The following is a 21,300-nucleotide window of genomic DNA, read 5'->3' as shown; positions in this document are numbered from 1 at the left end:
TTCTGTTTTTAATTATTATGTTAGGAGTGATTTGTCAAAATTCTTCATTTATTAACATAAAAATTATCAAGTACAATTAATTTTGTACATTTTATACTTTAAAAATATAGTTTTATAGAGAGTTTATTAAGAATATTTTAAAAAAATTATTGATAATATGAACCAAGAATATATATATTTGTTAATTCGTATATAAATTAAAACTGAACTTTTTTTAGAAGATATGAAATATTTCTTTCAATGAGCTTGACAAATTTCCTATACACAATTCATTAAGAATTGACCGATTATGTAAGTTTGAAGTGCATAGGCGTTAGTAACAACAATTGCATCTCCATTATAATGACTAAGGGCTTTCATATTTTTTGGGGAAAATTAACATAAATTTGAAATGAAAAATTTAAACCAAACAAGTAATTACTAAAATGGAGAAATTAGTCTTAGCTAAATTATAATTGAATTAGTATTTGATTTAACTCAAAATTAAAAAAAATTAAACTAGTGGCACTTTATTCATCTTTTTACCATTTATTTTCTTTATTTTTATTTTTATATTAAAAAAATATTTCTTTTAATAAAAAATATTGAAAATGAAGAATAAAACAATATTATCTATTTTGTTACTATTATATTGGGTCTACTAGATCTTAAAAGTCTGTTTACTTGTAGAGAATTTTTTTTTTTCATTTTATAGTGTTTAAGAAAAATAAATTGTTCTTATTTTTATAGTAAACTTATAAAATATGTTTACTTTATAAACAAAATTTATTTCCTATTTAGGTAATATTTTAAGTATAAAAGATAGATCTAGAATAAATAAAGTAAAAACAAATTATTTTCATTTGAAAATAAATTATTTTTTTATATAAAGAAAAACATAAAAAATATATTAAATTTATTTTCAAATTATTTTTAAAATTTAATTATAATTCTAAAAATAAAAAATTATTTTTATTTTCATTTTAAGAAAATAACACAAATAAATATAAAATTTTATTTTCTTTTATTTAAATTTTTAAAATAATTGACATAATATTCTATAAATAAACAAGCTCTAAGAGTTTGTATTGATAATTCTTAATTCTTCGGAATGTTGTCATTTAGAAAAATAAGGACATGGGTGCATAAAAGTTGAAGCACAAGGGTTTAAATGAAGTTTTCTACATATATTGAGGACTTAAAAGTGCCTTTGGAAAAAAGAAAAAACGAGACCGACTGGATGGAATGAGAACAACCGGGACTCTCTGTCTCTTAGAAATTCATCAAGAGAGAGACAGAGAAAGAGTCAATTCGTGGGTTCGATTGGATCTGTTAGCAGAAATAGTAAAAGAAAAGAAATTGGAGGATTGTTAGTTAGTCAGTTGAATCGAGGATTTGCGAAGGCTGTAAAGGAGAGATTAAATGGATCAGATATTGAACAAAGTTGGATCTTATTGGTTAGGCCAGAAGGCTAACAAGGAGCTCAATTCTGTCGGCGATGATATCAACGTACGTTCCCTTTCTATCCTTTTTCAACTCTTATGGTTTCTTATATAATTTCGCCTCTGCTCTTAGTTTTCCTATTTGTAGCTTTTAGGGTTTCTTTGGGAACATTACGAAGGAGAGAAGAAATTAATTGAATTTTTAAGCTAACCTCAAGTTGTGTGCTTTTTTTTTTTTTCCTTTTTAATTATTGTATAACTAGTAATATCAAATATGAGAAATGAGGTCTTGCTGGTGATTTGGTGATTAATGATTTATCTATTTAAAACTTACCGTTAAAAGAAAGTACCTGTTTTAGGATCTTTGGAATGGTTTAAATTCATAGCTGTTCAGCATTATTATATGCTCCTTGGCTGGAAAGTCTTAAAATTTCAAGAATTCAGTCAAATTCTGTTTATTTAATTTCTCATGTTTGCAAATATCATAATTGCTAGAATTTAATTCTTTCAGCTTCAAAAATAAAGTCATTTTGAAGTCATGCCAAAATTGACATGATGTTGCAATAATTGAAGTGAATCCAATTCTTGGAAATGATTTATTCTAAAGATTGCCATAAACTTCCCAATATGAACACTGAAGAAGTAGAATCTCTTAACCCAGTATACTGCCCTAAACATTACCTGCTGTAGCTGTAGTTTTGGTGATTGATAGCATGATGATAATATCAGAGTAATAAAATGAAATGGCTGGATTTTGATGACAAATTATGATTAGAAGTTGGAAAGTGTTGATATGGAATTATTTTGCAAGGTTATGGAGACTTTTATGAAGTATGGGCTATTTTTAAGTTTAAGGTCGGACACACTGAAAGTCACCCTTTTCCCTCCTTGGGGCACTTGATAAGTCAACTTGAGCCATGCATTGCTAAAGAATGTAATGCCTTTTCTATGTTAGCTTATACATGCATGCTTTGCTATATTTATTTGAATTATTAGTGCATTTTTCATGCTGACATTTTTTGCCATGCTAATAGTCATTGTCAAGCAGTATTGAAGGAGGAGCCAAATGGCTTGTCAACAAAATGAAAGGTCGGTTGATAAATAAGTTTTTTTTCTTCTTGTGCTTTTTTTCCTGATGTTACGCTTTTCTATTTTTCTTTATCATGGGTTTTTTTTTTTTTTTTTTTTTTTTTATAGTTTTAAGCTACATTTATTTTTTCTATTTGCAATTCTGAAGATGGTGCTTCAATTGTTCTATGCTATTTATGTGGTCAAATAAACATGCCTTCCAAATTATCTCGAGTGTCAAATGTTTGAAATCTATGCTGTACCTACTTTTTGCAAATTTCATCGTAGGACCTAGAAAATAGTTTGAAGTTAATCTGCCATTTATTTTACTCCATTGATTAGAGTACAATTTATTTGTCTTCTTTTATGATGTTCATTTGCTTACTCTGAGGTTCCCTTTTCTTTTTCTCCTGAAGTTGAAGCCTCATAAAGGAGCTAAGTTGAAACATTTCACTAGCTTCATTGTTCATTAGATGTCTAGTCGGAAGTAACTATTTGCTTTATTAAGGTACTCAATATAACTTTAATAAGCCTTCGTTTAAAAGATGCCAAGTGAACTAGTTGAAAAAATGCCACCTGAGCTTCTTGCAATAAGATAACATTTTAGTATACAGCCTAATCCATAGAGTTCTTGCGTTAATTGGCGTGTTAATTTGCTGATTTACTTTTTTTTAATTGTTCCATGGACTTCCATTAGTATTGCATTTAATAAACAGAACCACAATTTGCTGACAGGGAAAATGCAAAAGCCATTGCCAGAACTGCTGAAGGAATATGACTTGGCCATAGGAATTTTTCCCCGAGATGCTACCAACTATGAGTTTAATGCCGAGACAGGAAAGCTTACTGTATTTGTCCCTGAAATCTGTGAAGTTGGTTACAAGGATTCATCTGTCTTGCGCTTTTTCACGACCATAACTGGGTATTTGGAGAAAGGAAAACTAGCCGATATAGAAGGAATAAAGACAAAGGTACTAATTTGGGTTAAAGTGACTTGTATCACTTCTGATGGACCGAAGCTTCATTTCACAGCTGGGATGAAGAAGACTAGGAAAAGAGAGGCTTATGAAGTCCTTAGGGATGGAGTGAGTGTAGACAAGTTCTGAGGTAGTTAAATAGAAGTATAATATTATTGTGAATAACTCCTTTATCATTGCTTGCAGACCTTTCTGCTTGTTTTCTTCATTGTGTAATGACCAGCTAAATGGAATTTCATATGTTCCTCCTTTTGTTCTATATTGATATAAAACGCCAGAAAACAGAACAGCCAGCTTGCGAATTGATTTTCATATTGAGACCAAGGTTAGCTGGCATGAGTTTCTTTTTGACCCCATTCAATCTGGGCTCATTTACGTTAACCATGCGAGAGGATGCCAGTTCTAACCAAAAATATGCTCTCACCTCCCATCTTTATCCGGCAGAGTGAAGATGGGAACACTGTAACAATGTGGGAAGCTTGACTCTTAAGGTTGCTGTTGTGTGTTTGTGTTATGTCATGTCTTTTGGGTGCATCAAACATAATGGGCACGGCATGTTAATTGTTTCTCAGCTAATTTATAACAAGAAATCGTCATAAGCTCAGGCGTTGTACAGAACCTTGATTACAGATTTATAATATTTTTTAATGTTGTGTTTGTTAAAATTTATTAAAAAATTTTAAATAACAGAAATCTTCTGATGCCTATAATGTGGCAGCTTAATATACTGACACATGGCAGCAGAATACATTTACATTCTAAAACTAAATGTATACTCTAAACAATAAAAGACTCACCCATGCTAATTTGTTTACATTCGTTGTTGAAGAGAAAAACACGTTATTGTCCTTCAAAAAAAAAAAAAGCTTCTGTGCTTCTTTTGGAAATCATAAGTGGTCAAAAGGCTAATTGTTTCCGTGATGGCAAGCTGGAAGAGAATTTATAACCTCCGTTGGTACAAATGTATAAATAGTAGTTATAGTTAGAGACATTTTATTCCAAAATCTTGGAAGGTAGAAATCTGGCATTCTTGGTTGAACTTTTGCAGGCATGGAGAAGCTGGAATGAAGAGGCGCCTTTAAATTTGATAGATAAAGTTGCACTGTATATTGGTTCAAGAAATGAGATGATAAGATGTATCCATATTGGGTTGCTAGGTTTTCAAGTAGAGGGGCAAAGAGACCCACAATGGCTTCGGCTGTTCTCATGCTTAGCGGTCGCTCTATCACTCTTCCACGACCCTCAGGACTTGCATATCTTATGATGCAGGAAACACTTGACAAAGAGCTAGAAGCATCACCTAATCAAGAAGTAATCACAGAAGATCCATCAATAAATGAGGTCTCATTTAGTGAACTAGGTCCGTGGTGATGTATATAGATTTAAGGGCATATTTTAAATTAATTTTTACTTTATTCAAATCACAGCAATTTTAGATTTATAAATAAGTTTTATAAATCAAATAAAATATAAAAATATAATTTTTTATCAGTTTTAAGGATAATTTTTAAGGATGCATAGTAGTAGGGGCTCTTCAAATTGTTAGAGCTACACAGCCCAAATATTCGCTTAGAAAACCCAGTATCAAATGAGTCCACTGAATGAGCAGCTACTTGGTCTAATTGAGGGAGTTGGGTGGATGCTCACTCCGCCCAGAGTATTAAAATATCACTGCACGTCAGTTAATACACTTTTTGAATCGTATAAATATGTGAAAATTTGTATACTTCCAGAAGTTCACTATTTATAAACCAATATCATTAATCCTTTCTTCCCCAAAATAGTAATCCATAATTCTTTATTTTAAGGGAAATATTTCGTAATTTCTTAAATTGCAATATCAAAACAATTGCAATCCCTCTCTGGTCCATTAACGTTTATATTGTAACATATAATCTTCCACATCTCAGCTATTAAATTCCCCATTCATTTATTTTATTTCATAACAAAATAATGCGATTAAGGGAATTTCAATTTCTTGCAAGATGGAGTAAACATGAGAGCTAACAAGCAAAATTGCTATGTAGTAATATCAAAAAGATTCATCCCATTAGGCCTCATTAGTAATACCAAGTCCGGGTACAACGCAAAACCATTATCCTCATCTTCCCCAGATATTTAAGACTTGAAAACTCCTCCATACTAACTATGTAAGAAGAAAATAGAAGCTAATGTTGTACTTGTATTATTGATCCGATTGCAACAATGTTTGTGATATACATGTACCATTATTTTTTAAATTATTTTTGATGACTTACATTCGAAATGGGTTCTCGTTTTTTTTTTTTTTTTGGTTTCTTCTCTGAGCATAACTTACCAGCAACTTTTAAAATAAATAATGGTAAGGTATGGGGTAAATGATGCTTACATACAGCTGCACCATGAAAAATTAAAACTGTAGATCGAGGGGATGGATGAACAGTGCTCGGAGATGCACTATGAGTATTGCAAGCACGTCAGTTAAGCTTGGTTATCATGATTGAGTTGTTGAAAAAAGCTTTTTGCTGCTTCATAAGTAGACCAGCTAATCGCAGCAGCTGGAGCATGGAAGAGCATCCTGGGAATCCATCCCCTCATAAGCCCATGGTATCCATCCTTCTTCACAATCGTTCTAACAACATTCCCAATTGAGCTACTTGAAAATCTACGACAACCACACACACCCTGTATGTAAGTGTAACCAAAATCAGATTTTCAATAAGAGAGCCACAGAAGAAAGAAAAATAAAACAGCAGTAGCAGAATAGTAATAACCTGACACTGCAACTGAGTTTTAACAACATCAAGGGGAGTAGTAAAAACAGCAGCCAAACCACCAGCTACAGCACCAGCAGTAGCATGAACAGCCGACCTCTCATCATCAGCGCTCTCTGGCGACACCTCCATCAATGCCCTTTTCGCGGCCTCATAAGTAGCAAAATAAACCGCCGTAAAAGGCGCATTCATAATAACCGTAGTTTTATACGACGCATAAAAAGCTGTAATTCCCTCTTCCATTAGTACCCTTTTCACACAATCACCAACACCTTTATAAGGGCTACTTTTTAACTGTAATCTCTGCTTCACCATATCCATCGGTGTAAAAACCGCATCACTCGCCACCGTCGCACAAACACCAGAAGCGGCATGGGCAGCCGAGTTATTCCGGTCGCCCCGAGATAATAACTGCTTCCCTAGCTCATAAACTGAGAAGTAGACTGCATGGGCAGGTCCAGCTCCGAGACCCATGGCTCCGATACCACGATAAAAAACAGCTGGACCTTCAAGTTTCAAGATAGACCCGAAAGTTTGACGTACTCCGATAGATTGGGTCAGACCGCATGACGACCCAGTAAGCACTTGCATGCGGGTTTTGAGCGTGTCAACTGGAAACATTGCCATGTGTTCCACGGAGCCGGCAATCGAACCGGCTATCATGTATTGATAGAAGTGAAGGCCGTCGTGGTTGGAAACGGAGATATCGGGTATTTCGGGGTGGTGGAAATCGGGTGTCCGATACTTTGGGGAGGCATCAGTGGCCATCGGCGCGACACTGTGAGTTAGGAAATAAAATAATTATTAGGGTTTAAAAAGGGGAGTGAATTAACAGTTGAGGCAGTGGGAAGAGCATTGTGGAAGTAAGAGGGTCCTGTGCGGGTGAGTTTTCAGGAAAAGAGATTATTACTTCCTCTTGAATAGTCTAAATGACCTATTTGCCCTTTCATATATATAAGAAAACAAAAAAGAAGAGTGAATTATTGAGGTCTGCAGTGCGAATGGCTTTTTGGATCTTTTGATGGGATTATGTTGTCGCCATATCAAAATACAAAACATCCGGATTTAAATTGAATCTATTAATTATAAAAATATTATTCTTTTTTCTATTATCGCTAGATTTATTTTAATCACGCTTGAGTGGATTTTATATTTACTGATTTTAGTATTATTAATATTTGATAATTTAAATAAATATTAACTATTCTATATTTAAAATATATAAAAATTATAATATAATTTAAGTAAATATATAATAACTGAGTTTAGTCATTCATTTTTCAATCTGTATTTTTATGAGTCTTGTGTGGCTTAGGATTTAATCTCAGTTTTTGACTTTTTCTTTATTCGGCTCACTAGACATGGTTATAAATACTGAGAAAAGTTGGAGATCCATCTCTCTCCCGTCCCTAATTGAAGGAAAAAAAAAAAAGAAAAAGAAAAGAAAGCACATAGAGAAGAGAGACGTGTGCTGTCCACAAGACTCGGATCTTAAAATGGATTATGGTAAAATGAATTTTTAATATAGAGAGACAAAAATTATGCAGTTGTATCTTGTATCAGTGTCAAAATTTTAGGCTCTAAATTGAGCAAAATAAAGAAATCTCCGGCAGAGAATGTGTGTCCAGAATCGACGCGTGGTGTCCACAAGCAGCAGAGAGAGCATCTCTACCTTGTAAAGGCATTCAGCCAAAAGGATGCACATCGCCTATTGACAGTGAGGTTATCGTCCAGATCCCCTTCTTTGCATCCCAATCTCATTCGCCCTCTTTGCTCTTTCTAATGGTAGATTCCTTGCGTGTGTTCATTAAACAGTTCTTCTATTTTATCCACTGATACCTTTTTCACTTTCTTGTCTTCTTACCTCAAACATTTCTTTAGCTTATACCTCATAGCTGAAACCAATAATTAATAAATGTTTAATGGTTGTATATAATAAAATTATATATAACTAATCATTTATTTGCGTGTTACACGATCAAAATTATTATTTTAATTATAAAATAAAATTGATAAATACTAATTAAATTATTAATTTTTAATATTATTTTATAAAATTTTAAAAAATAATAATTAATTAATTATTTTTAAATGTCTTTAATTTTTTAAATTTTTTATTAATATAATAATAATATTATATATTAATTAATTTTAATATTATAAATTAATATATTAATATAATTAATATTATTATTTTTAGCATTAAAAATATATTATAGAATTAAATATTTAATTACATTAAATATAATATTAATATATAATTTAAAATATTATTTTTTATATTAAAATTATTATTTAATTATCAAATTAATTTATTGGTTAATATAATATTAAAATATAATTAATATGCTAAAAAATAAATTTAACATCATTATCTAATTGAAAAACTATTTATTAGTTAATATAATATCGAATATGATAATGTACTACTATTTTTTATGATAAAATTAGTATCATTATTTGATTAAAATTATTTATTAGTTAATATAATATTAAAATATAATTAATATCTTATCTCTTAGAATTAGAGTTCATGTGTTAATTAGAAATGTAATTTATTAATCAATAAATTAATAGAAAATACTATAAAATTATATATAAGCTTGAATTTTATGTGCCAAAATTATACATATGTTAAAATGAAAATTCTACATGTCAACAATTAAGCACACATTTTAAGAGATATATATATATATATATATATATATATATATGTTTATAGATTATCGCTCTATATAATATTTAATGACCAATATAGATATCAATTTAATGGGTATTATTTTTATAATAACATTATTAATTTAATAAAGAAATAAAAAATTAGTAATGAGAAAAATTATCAAGTAAATAAAAAATATTTTAAAAAATATAAAAATACTTTAAATTGTTATTTACTTGTAAAAAATCAGATTAAGTTATTATAGACTAAAATTAAAAGTATAATAAATAATATTAAGTAAATAGTAGAAAAACTAATCCAATCTTTTCATTTTAAAATTAAAAAATTGTGGATTAAAAACTTCAAATTGATGCTGTTGAATTCCTAATAGTTGCCAATTGTTGTTCAAAATGATTAATCAAACATTATGATAGTCACTTGAACTGAAAAACTATCAATTGCTCTATAGTAATTATGTCAAATACCTTCTAAGTGTGTTGGTTAGATGCTATTATTATTATTATTTTAAAGCTTAATTATAAAAATAAAAACTCTGAACTTTTAAAATCTTAATATTTTTAGCTAATCTTTTCAGATTTGCGAAAATAGTATCAAACTTTTAAAGAAAAAAAAATCCAAGAGACACTCAGGCGGCTAGCTCCACTTCTCACGGTGGCGGGTTTGCAGACGTGAAATTTAACAATAAAAATAAAATAATGAGTCAGCTATTTTCGCTGACTCACAAAAACAGAATTACCGTTTGTTTCTAATAAGGAATGGTGTGTTTTATATATGTTGCATCTTCTCCTCCATCCCTTTCCATTTCTTCCATCTATCCAAAATCTTTCCAACCTTTTCTTCCACCACCGACCTTGAAAATTTCATGCCTTTAGGTTTCCTGCCAAAGTAACAACTACTAATTTCAGGAAAAAGGACCTCCAGTAACATTCCATATGCCCACATCTTATCAATAACCCCAACTTTCTCAATCTTACTATTCATAAACTCATCCACACCATCCAAAATCAATATTGCAGGGTCCACAACCTCCATAATCACGGTTAGATCTCCACTGATACAGATTCTTTCCTTTTTAAAATTATAAAACTTTAACAATCCAGAAACATCCATTTTCCTCGAAATTAATTTCAAATTATTAGACAAATTATCAAAATTTTAGAAATTTTTCAAATTTTGCTGAACATTTTACCTTTTATTCTTAAATTTTAACAGCAGCATTTGATTCGTGTTATAAGATGAAGGTCTCTATGTGAGAAAAGGGATTCTAAGGTTTCACTAGAACTTGATTGTAAATATCAGAACTTTGAATCTAAGGATTGGGAATTAGGCTTCGACGTGTTCTATGAATTTTCGAGTTATATCAATGTTGATTGCTAATTCGCTCACCATTAATGGAAAATCAAATGGTTACAGTGTTTGCACGGGCAAGGTTGTGAGCACAAGATGGGTGACCTTCAAGTAGTTGGTGGAATCAAGAAGCTTAATAACCAGAATTACAATTCATGGTCTACTTGTATGATGTCCTACATACAAGGCCAAGATATATGGGAGGTTGTATATAGAAACGAAGTAAAACAACCGGAGGTTGAAGATGCGAATGGGATATTGCAGAAGTGGAAGATCAAAGCGGGCAAAGCAATGTTCGTTTTGAAGACGACAGTTGAAGATGATGTACTGGAGCATATTCGAGATACAAAAACTCCCAAAGAAGCTTGGCATGTGTTTGCCAAGCTATTCTCTAAGAAGAACGAAACGAAACTCCAACTCTTAGAGAGTGAGTTGCTGTCGATGGCACAATGAGACATGACGATTACACAGTACTTCCATAAAGTGAAGTCGTTATGTCGAGAGATTTCTAAGTTGGATCCGGAGGCTCCTATTGGCGTTACCAGGATAAAGCGGATCATCATCCATGGTTTAAAGCCAGAATTTAAGAGTTTTGTTACTGCCATTCAAGGATGGCAAAATCAGCCGTCGCTCGTAGAATTCAAAAATTTGCTAGCTGGCCAGGAAGCTTTAGCTAAGCAAATAGGAGAAGTCTTATTGAAAAGTGAAGAAGAGGTACTCTATGCTAACAAAGGCAGGTGGAATTCTAAGCAACATGTCACAGGTGGTTCCAAAAGGTATGATGACAAGGCAAAAAGTCATCAAGGTAAATCGAGTGTCCATGAAGAAGGAGGTCCTAAAAAATTTGGTAATGGAAGAAAGTTTGAAGGAAAGTGCTACAACTGCCAAAAGAAGGGTCATATGGCGAAAGATTGCTGGTCTAAACAGAAGGGTGTGGAGAGCAATGTTGCAACTTCCAAAGGTGAAGACGAGTGGGATGCTGAGGCGTTTTTTGCTGCAGATGAAGAAGAGACATCATATTTAACAACATTTAATCAAATTGATTATGAGAATGATTGGATTGTTGACTCAGGTTACTCAAACCATATGACCGGTGATAAAAAAAAGTTACAAAGCATGTCAGAATACTAGGGAAGTCGGGTAGTGGTGACGGTGAATAACTCAAAATTGCCAATCGCTCATATTGGTAATACAGTAGTCCCTCCTCATCGTAATGATACAGAGCTGCTGCTCCAAAATTTTTATCATGTCCCAGAAACAACATACGTTGACAAGGCGAGGAGGAACGAGACGGCAGATCTATGGCATATGTGACTAAGTCACGTTAGCTATTCCAAGCTAGATGTGATAATGAGGAAGTCAATGCTAAAGGGACTCCCACAACTTGAAGTGAGGTCAAACACTGTATGTGCAGGCTGTCAATATGGAAAAGCACACCAGTTGCCGTATGAATAGTCAAAGTTTAAAGCCAATGAACCACTACAGTTGATTCACTCTTATATGTTTGGACCAGTTAAACAAGCTTCCATTGGTGGGATGAGGTACATGGTAACTTTCATTGACACCTTCTCGAGGTATGTGTGGGTTTACTTTATGAAGGAAAAATCTGAAGCTCTCTCAAAATCCAAAGAGTTCAAGAAAATGGCAGAAGTAGAAATTGGTAGAAGTATTTGCTTTCTACGTACAGACAATAAGGGGGGGGGGAGTTATACCTTAGGTGAGTTCTTAGAGTTTCTTTTGAAGTGCAGAATACGCCATCAATTTACATGTGCCAGCACTCCGCAGCAAAATGGCATAGCTGAAAGGAAGAACAGGCACTTGGCAGAAATTTGCCGAAGCATGCTTCATGCAAAGAATGTTTCGGGCAGATTTTGGGCAGAAGCAATGACAACTGCAACATTTGTGATTAACAGATTTCCTCAATAAAGGTTATGTTTTCTCTCACTTTAAAAAAAAATGGAACATATGTTGGTCATTTTCGAGTCTTTTTTTTGTATATGCTATGTATTTATACCCGATCCCTTACGTAGCAAGATGGAAAAAAAAAAGGTTGTTAGATGTGTCTTTGTAGGATATGATAGTCAAAGGAAAGGGTGGCATTGTTGCGATCCAGCAACTGGAAAATGCTACACATCTCGAAATGTAGTATTTGATGAAGCCTCTTCATGGTGGTCCTCAAACAAAGAGGTATCTTCAGATTCAGATGTGTTTATTGATCTGTAGCAAACTTCTCAAGTTCAATTGAGATCAGATGAAACTAAATATGTAAATCAAGATGGTGAAATCAATGAAAGAGTAGCCTAAAGTCCTTGGCAAACCTGTGTCCATCAACAACTAAACAAAGAAGGAGACATTAATGAAGCAGAAACACGGATTACGCCTAGAAGATCAATGAGGATCAGAAAGCCGAATCCTAGATACACAAATGCGGCGATAGTAGAAGAAGCAGATGCAACAGAACTAGAGACATTTAAGGAAGCATGTCAGAATCATGAATGGAATAAAGCTATGGAAGAGGAAATTTTTGCGTTAGAGAAAAATCAGACCTGGGAGCTTGTACCAAAGCCAAGAGATGTGAAGCCTATCTCCTGCAAATGGGTGTACAAGATAAAGCATCACACTGATGGGTCAATAGAGAGACACAAGGCTTGTTTCGTAGCTCGAGGGTTCTCTCAACAATATGGACTAGACTATGATGAAACGTTTAGTCTAGTTGCAAAGCTTACTACTGTACGAGTCCTACTAGCACTCGCAGCTAGTAAAAGTTGGAACCTGTGGCAGCTCTATGTGAAGAATGCATTTTTACATGGGGAGTTAGACCGGGATATCTACATGAATCAGCCAATAGGTTTTTAAAGTAAAGATCATCCTGAGCATGTGTGTAAACTTTGGAAGGCACTCTATGGGCTAAAACAAGCACCGAGGGCATGGTATGATAGAATTGCTGAATTTTTGACTTATAGTGGTTATTTGGTGACATTTGCAGATTCTAGCTTGTTCGTCAAAGCTGAAGGAGTGAAGCTAGCTATTGTGCTAGTGTATGTAGATGATTTAATAGTCACAGGAGATTATGAAGAAGAGATTCTCTAAACCAAAAAAAAATTTTCAGTTCGGTTTCAAATGAAAGAACTTGGACATCTCAAGCATTTCCTTGGTTTGGAGATTAATCATACACATGAAGGAATATATCTCAAGCAACAAAAATATTCCAAAGATTTATTGAAAAAGTTTGGAATGCTTAAATGCAAGCCAATCACGACATCGATGGAACCAAATGTAAAATTATGTGCTTATGAAAGGAAAGATTTGGAAGATGCTACGATGTACCGGCGGTTGGTAGGTAGCCTTATCTATTTAACTTTGACTAGGCCGAATATTTCTTTTGCAGTTGGTTTGATAAGTCTCTACATGCAAAATCCAAAGAAACCCCATTTAGAAGTAGCTCGACGAATCTTGAGATACGTAAAAAGTACACTTGGCTTTGGTATTATGTACAAGAAAGGTGGAGATTGCAAATTAGTTAGCTACTGGGATGCCGATTATGCAGGTGACCATAATACTCGACGTTCAACTACTGGATATGTTTTCATGCTTGGGTCTGGAGCAATTTTTTGGTGTAGCAAAAGACAACCAACAATGTCTTTGTCAACAACAGAAGCAAAATACCGAGCAGCGGCGATGGCAGCTCAAGAAAGCATTTGGCTTGTGTTATTATTGAAGGACTTGCATCAATCAAAATAGAGTATGACATTCATTTGTATTGAGACAACCTGTCAGCCATAAGATTAGCAGAAAATCTAGTTTTTCACGCAAGAACTAAACATGTGGAGGTGCACTATCATTTTATCAGAGAGAAGGTCTAGCAAGAAGAAATTCAGTTGGAGCATGTTGGAACAGAAAGACAAGCTGCAGATTTTTTTACAAAAGGCTTGGGCAGCAATAAACTTGAAAATTTCTGCAATCAACTTGGCATGGTGAAAAGACCAGAAGCTGATGTTGAGGGAGAGTATTGAATAATCAACACCAGCTCATGGGTCCCCTGTTGATTAAGTTTATCTTATTGTTTTAGAATAATTCTTGATAAGGGTCTGTAACTTTTTGACCTATTTTATTTTCTATAAATTAGCTATGAATAAGTCATAAATGTAGTGGGTTATTAGCTATTTATTTTTCTTTTTATTTTGTAAATTTGGTGAAAGTGGAAAATATATGTGTCTATATAGGCAATATTTAGTATCAAATAAAATCATCTTTTACAGGCATCTCTTTCCCTTTTTGTCATTTGTTTAATTATTAAGCACTTGAAGTTTATTAACAATAAGCTTTATATAACTCTGTTCAACAGTTTGAATGTAGCGTGTAATAGTTTATTGGAAAATTCTATAGACATGTCATGTAGAAATTACAAGTAACAGAAGATTTAAAGAAGAAAAGAACAAGAACCCTAACAACAATAGCTACGATTAACGAAGGAGACGACTTTAAGGATTGCCAAAATGCAACGTTTCTATTTATACTCAGAACACTGCGTTCCTTATGTGTTTTTGTGAGTCCACACGAAAAAGCTGACTTGGTGATTTTTTCAATTTACATGCTACGTCTGCAAAACTGCAACCGGGAGAAGTGGAAGCTCAGCCGCCTGAACGTCTTTTGAAAAGAAAAAAATCTAAAGTTTGGTACCCTTTTTGTAAAACCAGAAAGGATGAGCTAAAAAATGTCGAAATTTTGAAAGTCTAGATTTTTGTAAGTAATTAGACCTTATCTTAATTAGAAATATCTCTTTAACTCAAAAAATTTAAAGTTACGTTTTTTTTTTCAAAAATAATTAATTGATTGATAATAAATAAATACATGTAATAATACTTTAGTAAATAATATAATTGATATTATTATATTAAATTCAATATTTTAGAACCTTTTTCTAATATAATTTAATAGAGTTTTGTATTTATATTATTAGTATATTAAGTATATATTTAAATTAACAACTAATAGTTTATGTTTTTAAAATTGAAAATAATTATTTAATGAAAAAAGTATAACTTAATAGTTTATATTAAAAATGTAACAAAAATTTATATATTTTTGTATTCAAACTTTGATAAAATTGCTATATATCGATAAAATATGTTAGATGCATAAAAAATATATATTTAAATATAATAGTGCTCGGCTATATATATATATATGTGTGTGCGCGCGCGCTATCAAAAATAATTATAGGTTCATTTCAATTATGATAAATAACTATTTGGATAAATTCTAGAGTGTCATAGTTAAAGTGAATTTTTAATTTTTTATGCATTTATTAAATATAAATTATAAAATTTTAAATCAATTTATATAAAACACTTTTTTTTGATAAATTTATATAAAAATATTTAAGTATGTAATTTTATATATAAAGATTACATATTTTATATAAATTTGACCAATTTTAAATATATATAAAGATTTAAACCAGACAAGGTACATCAAGAAAAATATCCGAGTATGTGCTCTGAAAGGCATAGTGCAGTGACACATTATTGGTCTGAATTCGACATGCTCATTTTGCATCTTCATCCTGCACACCTTACCGAGCCTTCTACTGAACTCCCTTAGGATAACATCAATGATTCCCTCAAAATTCGAAATGATTCCCAAGTGGTCCAATTGCAATCAGAAAATAGAGAAATTCTCATTAAAAGACCATGAAGACCGTAATCTTCAGGATGCCAAATTACTAATCCTGTCAACCATCCCTTGAAGCTTCAATGACAATGAGAAGCCACGTTCACTACTAGTATTTACCATATATGTTCCAAAAGCTTTCATTTGTAAGTTGAAATACTGCCTCCAAAACCGCCAAAGCTAAAAATTCATTTATTTTGAGGTGTATATACAGCTAACCTTAACTTAATAATGAAATATTTTATCAAATTCAACGAAAAGATTAATTAATTAAAGTATCCTTGTCTCAAAAAGAAAATAATTAACCTTAATCTGAACAGGTTTGACAGTCTTGAGTCGTTTTCGTTAAATTGTCTATCATGTTGCTAAGAGTTTCGTTTGACCTCATCCCATACCTATATACAAGAACTTAATCCCACTCTCCTCGCTGATTATCTCATATCCAAGTTTCAGAGTTTACTCTTTTTGGGTTCTTTAATCTGTCGTGGCTTGACAGGCAAAATCCAGGATTTGTGCATAAGCATTGAGACTGGTGCGGGTTTGTTGCCACCAGAGGATTTAAGAGCCTTAGCTGAAGCACTTGAAGCTAGTAATGTTACATCTCTTTGGTCTATAGAAATATCAAGTATCCACAAACTACACCTACTTTAATCTCTCAAGTTTGGCCCATCAGCAAGAAACTTGGGCCTCCAAGCATCCGCCTAGTAGAGAAATTATCCCCAACATGGGCATCTTTGTTTCCGACTAAACCTACTTTAGCTGACGCTCGAATTGCATTTGGGGCGGCCATGAGAATTGTGGTTTACCCAGTTAAATCCGACCCAAACTGAAGCATATTTGTTTCTCCTTTTCCCGGACGGGTTTATCAGAAAAGCAAATCGAGATTGCTTAGCAGAGTCCAGGAGAAAACATCAAAAGCCAGAGCAAGCCGAGCCCGTGAGAGAGAGAAGATACATGCATCTTCTTCTACAACTAATCAAAAATTTCCAACGTTTGATTTTTTTGCCTCGCGAGAAGACAAAAGATAACAAAGACTTTGTCCAAATTCCAGTCCATCTTTTTAATCTCTCCTACTCGCAGCAGCCTCGTGTGGATTATACTTGCAGTTAACAATTCGTTTAAACTACTAAACTTTCGCGAGTTAATAGTAATTACATAGTCGAGCGAGTACAAGAAGGATTAGTCTTAGAAAGGATATCTTAGAGGACGAGGAAACTTTTACGTGGAACGGATATTTGCTTGGAGATTCCATCCCCACTAGATAAGACCATGAGGCCTCCACACGCCAACAACACGTGGCTCATATCTAACCATCAATTGTGTACTTAATCCAACGGTCTGAAAAAAATCCATCCAGCCTGGAACTCTTCCTTCAAAATTATATACACCATCCCCTCTGCCTCCAATTCCAGCGCCACTTCTCTTCCGCTTCTATTTCAATTTATAGCTTATAAGTCTCTGTTTTTTATTGATACCCATTTCGGAAATCTCTTTCTCTCTTCTATAAACAAGGATGTTATCGAGCGGTGTTTCAGCTTTTTCTGTGACAACAAGGCTGCGGAGTGATGGTGTTGTTAGTCCCACTGGTAACCTTTGTTCTTTGTTGCAGAGAAAGAGAAGAAACACTGGTATTGTTATTTCAGCGACTGCGGGGGATGGTTTGCAGCTAACTGGTGTAATTTTCCAGCCATTTGAAGAGGTCAAGAAGGAAGCTTTTATGGTTCCTATTACTCCTCAGGTTTCTCTTGCTCGCCAGTTGTTTGAGGATGAGTGTGAAGCTGCTCTTAATGAGCAAATCAAGTCAGTTTTTTTTTTTATATTTTTTTTATCTGTTTAATTTCTGGTTTTTGTTTATGATGCTGTTTGGAACGTCTAAAATAACAAGTATTCAATCTATTTAGTCAATTCTCATTTTTGGAAAACTTATACTTGTTAAAATTATACCACAAAGTGACATTTTTGCAAGAACTCAGTTTGGTTAAATTCTTGCGCTTGATTTGTAATAAACATGTCCAAATTTTGAGTTAAGAGTACGTACTTAGATCTGCAAATTTAGGTCTTTTAGTTAATCAACTGAAGAAATTTGTCGAATTTCACCTTTTCTTTTCAAAATAATTCCCCTTTTATGTCAGTGTTAATGATCCTATATTGATAATCAGCTTCGAATGCGTTTTGTGATTTCTATGACAGTGTGGAGTACAATGCTTCCTATGTATACCACGCCCTGTTTGCATATTTTGACAGGGATAACGTTGCCCTCAAGGGTCTAGCCAAGTAATTTAACTTTCTTCTTGACTTGATTATTCATTTTCCTCTCATTTTCATTTTCTAATTATGTTATTAACTGAGAAATGAATTATTTGGAGCTAGATTTTTCAAGGAGTCAAGTGAGGAAGAAAGAGAGCATGCTGAGAAGCTAATGCAGTATCAGGTACTGCTTAAATTCTGAAGCTCCTTCTTGAATATTCCACCTCATAATAAGCATATTATGTATATACTTCTTAAGTTTTGGATGTTTGATTAGTGACTTTCTGTGGTTAGAACATTCGCGGAGGGCGAGTAAAGCTGCATTGCATAGTAGCACCTCCTTCGGAGTTTGAGCATGTAGAGAAGGGAGATGCATTATATGGTAAAGCCAGCGCAACTTTCTAGCGTATTAGTTGAACTTTACAAATATTGGTGATCTTTACTTGGTTATGTGTTTATAGCTATTTGACATCTGAATTATCTTTAATTTGTTGTGGCATTTCTACTATCAGTGGTTTTACTGAAATGCACTCCATTACATTTCTATGGCATCAAAATCCTATTTATGTTCGCGATAACACGCCCGCACACACATATATAGTAGAACTTTTTAATGGCTGAGGTTGGTTACAAGATAAGTTAGCAATTTATTCATAAATTGGCTTACTTTAGAAGTTTGAACCTTCTACTAGTAATTCTTTTCTGAATTTTCTTTTACTATTGATTGTATTTACTGAAACCTGTAAGTCATTCTTTAGACATAATCAGCTTGACTACATATAAGTCTGACATCTTCCATGGTCTGAGATGCATCTACAGACTGTAACTCATATAAAACGCTGTAACGGTGTTATTTTACCACATTCCTTCTCTATTCTGCATCATTCTAAATAGAGTTCTGGAACTTGGCTCTGAAATTGTTGGTATTTCTGTTTACTGCTCAAATTAACTTCAGCTGCCTTTGTTTTTTTCCTGACCCAGCTATGGAACTAGCATTATCCTTGGAGAAGCTGACAAATGAGAAACTATTGAACTTGCACAGTGTAATGCATCTTTTCCTTTGAAAAAAAAAAAAAACTTATTTCAGTTCATTTCTTTTATGGCAAACCAGGGGGCATTTTTCTCACATTAAGACAGCGGCCATTTTGTTTGGTTTTGCAACTCTGCTTATTAACTATTCTACGCTTTTTTATTTACACAGGTGGCAGATAAAAACAATGATCCTCAATTGGCAGACTTCATTGAGAGCGAGTTTTTAGTTGAACAGGTTAGCTCAAAAATTTCTTTATCTTCTTTACTGAAATAAAAGGCTATCTAGAAAGGGTTTTACGTTAAAGAAATAAATGAAAAATATGCTTATCAATTTCCAAACTCTATGGCTTCTTTGTCTAATATGTGCCATCAATGTTTTAAATACAGAGCATATACTCTGCACTTAAATTCTTTATCATCTTAAAAAATTACACACTTGTTCTGCCGTAGATTTAAAAAAGAAAACCAATTAACCACCTTGAATGCATCATACTATTGTTGAATATCATTTTATTCCGTTATTTAATAGCGATTTATGTGAACATTTGAAATACACATAATGTGTTATCATGTTACTAATTCAAAGTATTTTAACAGGTTGAAGACATTAAGAAGATATCAGAATATGTCGCTCAGTTAAGGAGGGTTGGGAAAGGCCACGGTATGCAATTTTCATTACACTCCTTCAACTACGTATCCATTCTATCATGCAACATGAATATTTCTAGTCTTTACTTTTTCCTGCCAATAATTTCTTTTATTTTCTGATTTGTTGGGATCTTTTTATGACTTGCAGGAGTGTGGCACTTTGATCAGATGCTACTCCATGAGGGTGATGCTGCATGATGAAGACTGCAACTTGTATTTGTTCCTGGTTTAAACGTGTCCTTTGCCACTGAAACACTGATATTTCTTCTCTAGTAGCTTTGCTGTGTTATGGATGATAAATTTTGCTTCTTAGTATTGTATGATTCTATTACAGAGCAGGTAGTAGTAGTTTTGATATAAGAAATAAGAGGCAGCAATTAGTATTTCTAGGCTGAAGTTTACTTGTGATAGCTTTGGTGGTAGAATCTAATATTTTTGAAGTGTTACCAGAATGTAATATACTTGAAGCATTTTGATGATCCTTGATATTCTGTCCTGGATCATATAGTATTATCAGCCTGCTTCTTCTTTTTTTCTTCGAAAAAAGAAACGAAAAAACTTTCTGTGCTATTTCAGAAGACATAAAATCTCTTCCATAATTTTTTTTCCTCGGTAAATATAAGATGAATTTACCTTAAAAGGCAAGTTCTTATTTGCAATATCCTAAAATTGTCAAAAGTAAAAGGGAATGAAAGGAGAGGAATGATATGAATTAAGACAGGATATTCATTTGTATGCCTCGCTGCTGATATGTTCTGTGATAATTCGGAAGCATTTTTTCTTTTCCTCTACCAGTCCCTTATATTCACAGAAGGGTATATACTAATCAAAATTGTAACAGCAACAACAGGAAAATACGTCAAGTTCATCCTTTCTTGCCAATTCGTTGGAAATGAATACCATTCCTCAAGTTGGCCTGAAACAGACTTTCCAATAAGGTTTCTTTCTCCTGGTAACATAATCATGTGCAGTATAAGAAGATTGAATTATCTCCCACATAACTCGTATATCTGTGTATTCCCCACAAGATTCCATGTCCTTGTAAAGGTTCATAAGCCCATGATTGTTTCCTGTTATAATATATCATCATCTAAAAGATATAAGAACAAAATGCATAGATGAAAGGAAAAATTAAATTCGTTGCTTTAAATGTAATGAACATGGTCATACCTCTGGCCCTGGATCGTAATCTTGAAGTGAACTTCAGTAGCATACACTTTGCTGGGATGAGAAATGTCTGCTTGAAGCCTAGCCAAGCCTTCCATGTCCCCATCTCCACTTATCATTTGCTCATAGTTTCTGCACATTTTTATATCCTCATTTTGATTTCTCTCATGTAATAAACTAATGAAAGGCAAGCAAGCCAAGTGAATCCGACACAGACCAAAACAACATTTCTTAAGACAGGAGAGGAGAGCCTTTTTAATGGTGGGTCATAGTTGATGCGATGGTTT

At 33.2% G+C, this 21,300-nt stretch overlaps 3 protein-coding genes across 4 annotated transcripts; 2 read left to right on the top strand and 1 right to left on the bottom strand.

The window, feature by feature from the left end:
* Window positions 1-1,195: 1,195 nt before the first annotated feature.
* LOC8263113 (uncharacterized protein At5g01610) lies at window positions 1,196-3,778 on the top strand. Its single transcript, XM_002526627.4, has 3 exons — window positions 1,196-1,488; window positions 2,456-2,510; window positions 3,225-3,778. Exons 1-3 carry the CDS (start codon window positions 1,402-1,404, stop codon window positions 3,593-3,595), a joined length of 513 nt encoding a protein of 170 aa, XP_002526673.2. The 5' UTR covers window positions 1,196-1,401; the 3' UTR covers window positions 3,596-3,778.
* A 1,850-nt stretch (window positions 3,779-5,628) lies between these two features.
* Window positions 5,629-7,142, bottom strand: LOC8263111 (mitoferrin). 2 transcript variants are annotated; one of them, XM_002526625.4, is made up of 2 exons: window positions 6,220-7,137; window positions 5,629-6,130 (listed from the first exon to the last, which is right to left on the bottom strand). In XM_002526625.4, exons 1-2 carry the CDS (start codon window positions 6,985-6,987, stop codon window positions 5,927-5,929), a joined length of 972 nt encoding a protein of 323 aa, XP_002526671.1. In that variant the 5' UTR covers window positions 6,988-7,137; the 3' UTR covers window positions 5,629-5,926. The 2 variants fall into 2 exon arrangements, with proteins under 2 accessions (XP_002526671.1, XP_015579356.1); XM_015723870.3 differs by having other exon boundaries at window positions 5,955-6,110; window positions 6,220-7,142.
* A 10,172-nt stretch (window positions 7,143-17,314) lies between these two features.
* On the top strand, window positions 17,315-20,362 carry LOC8263108 (ferritin, chloroplastic). Its single transcript, XM_002526622.4, has 8 exons — window positions 17,315-17,719; window positions 18,110-18,193; window positions 18,290-18,350; window positions 18,461-18,548; window positions 19,148-19,209; window positions 19,368-19,433; window positions 19,796-19,859; window positions 19,995-20,362. The coding sequence occupies exons 1-8, from the start codon at window positions 17,433-17,435 to the stop codon at window positions 20,042-20,044; spliced, it is 762 nt and encodes a 253-aa protein (XP_002526668.1). The 5' UTR covers window positions 17,315-17,432; the 3' UTR covers window positions 20,045-20,362.
* Window positions 20,363-21,300: the final 938 nt, after the last annotated feature.

This window comes from Ricinus communis, chromosome 10, assembly GCF_019578655.1.
Source record: "Ricinus communis isolate WT05 ecotype wild-type chromosome 10, ASM1957865v1, whole genome shotgun sequence".
NCBI lineage: Eukaryota > Viridiplantae > Streptophyta > Magnoliopsida > Malpighiales > Euphorbiaceae > Ricinus > Ricinus communis.
The sequence above is the reverse complement of the archived record's forward strand: the minus strand, read 5'-3'. Positions and strand labels throughout refer to the sequence as shown.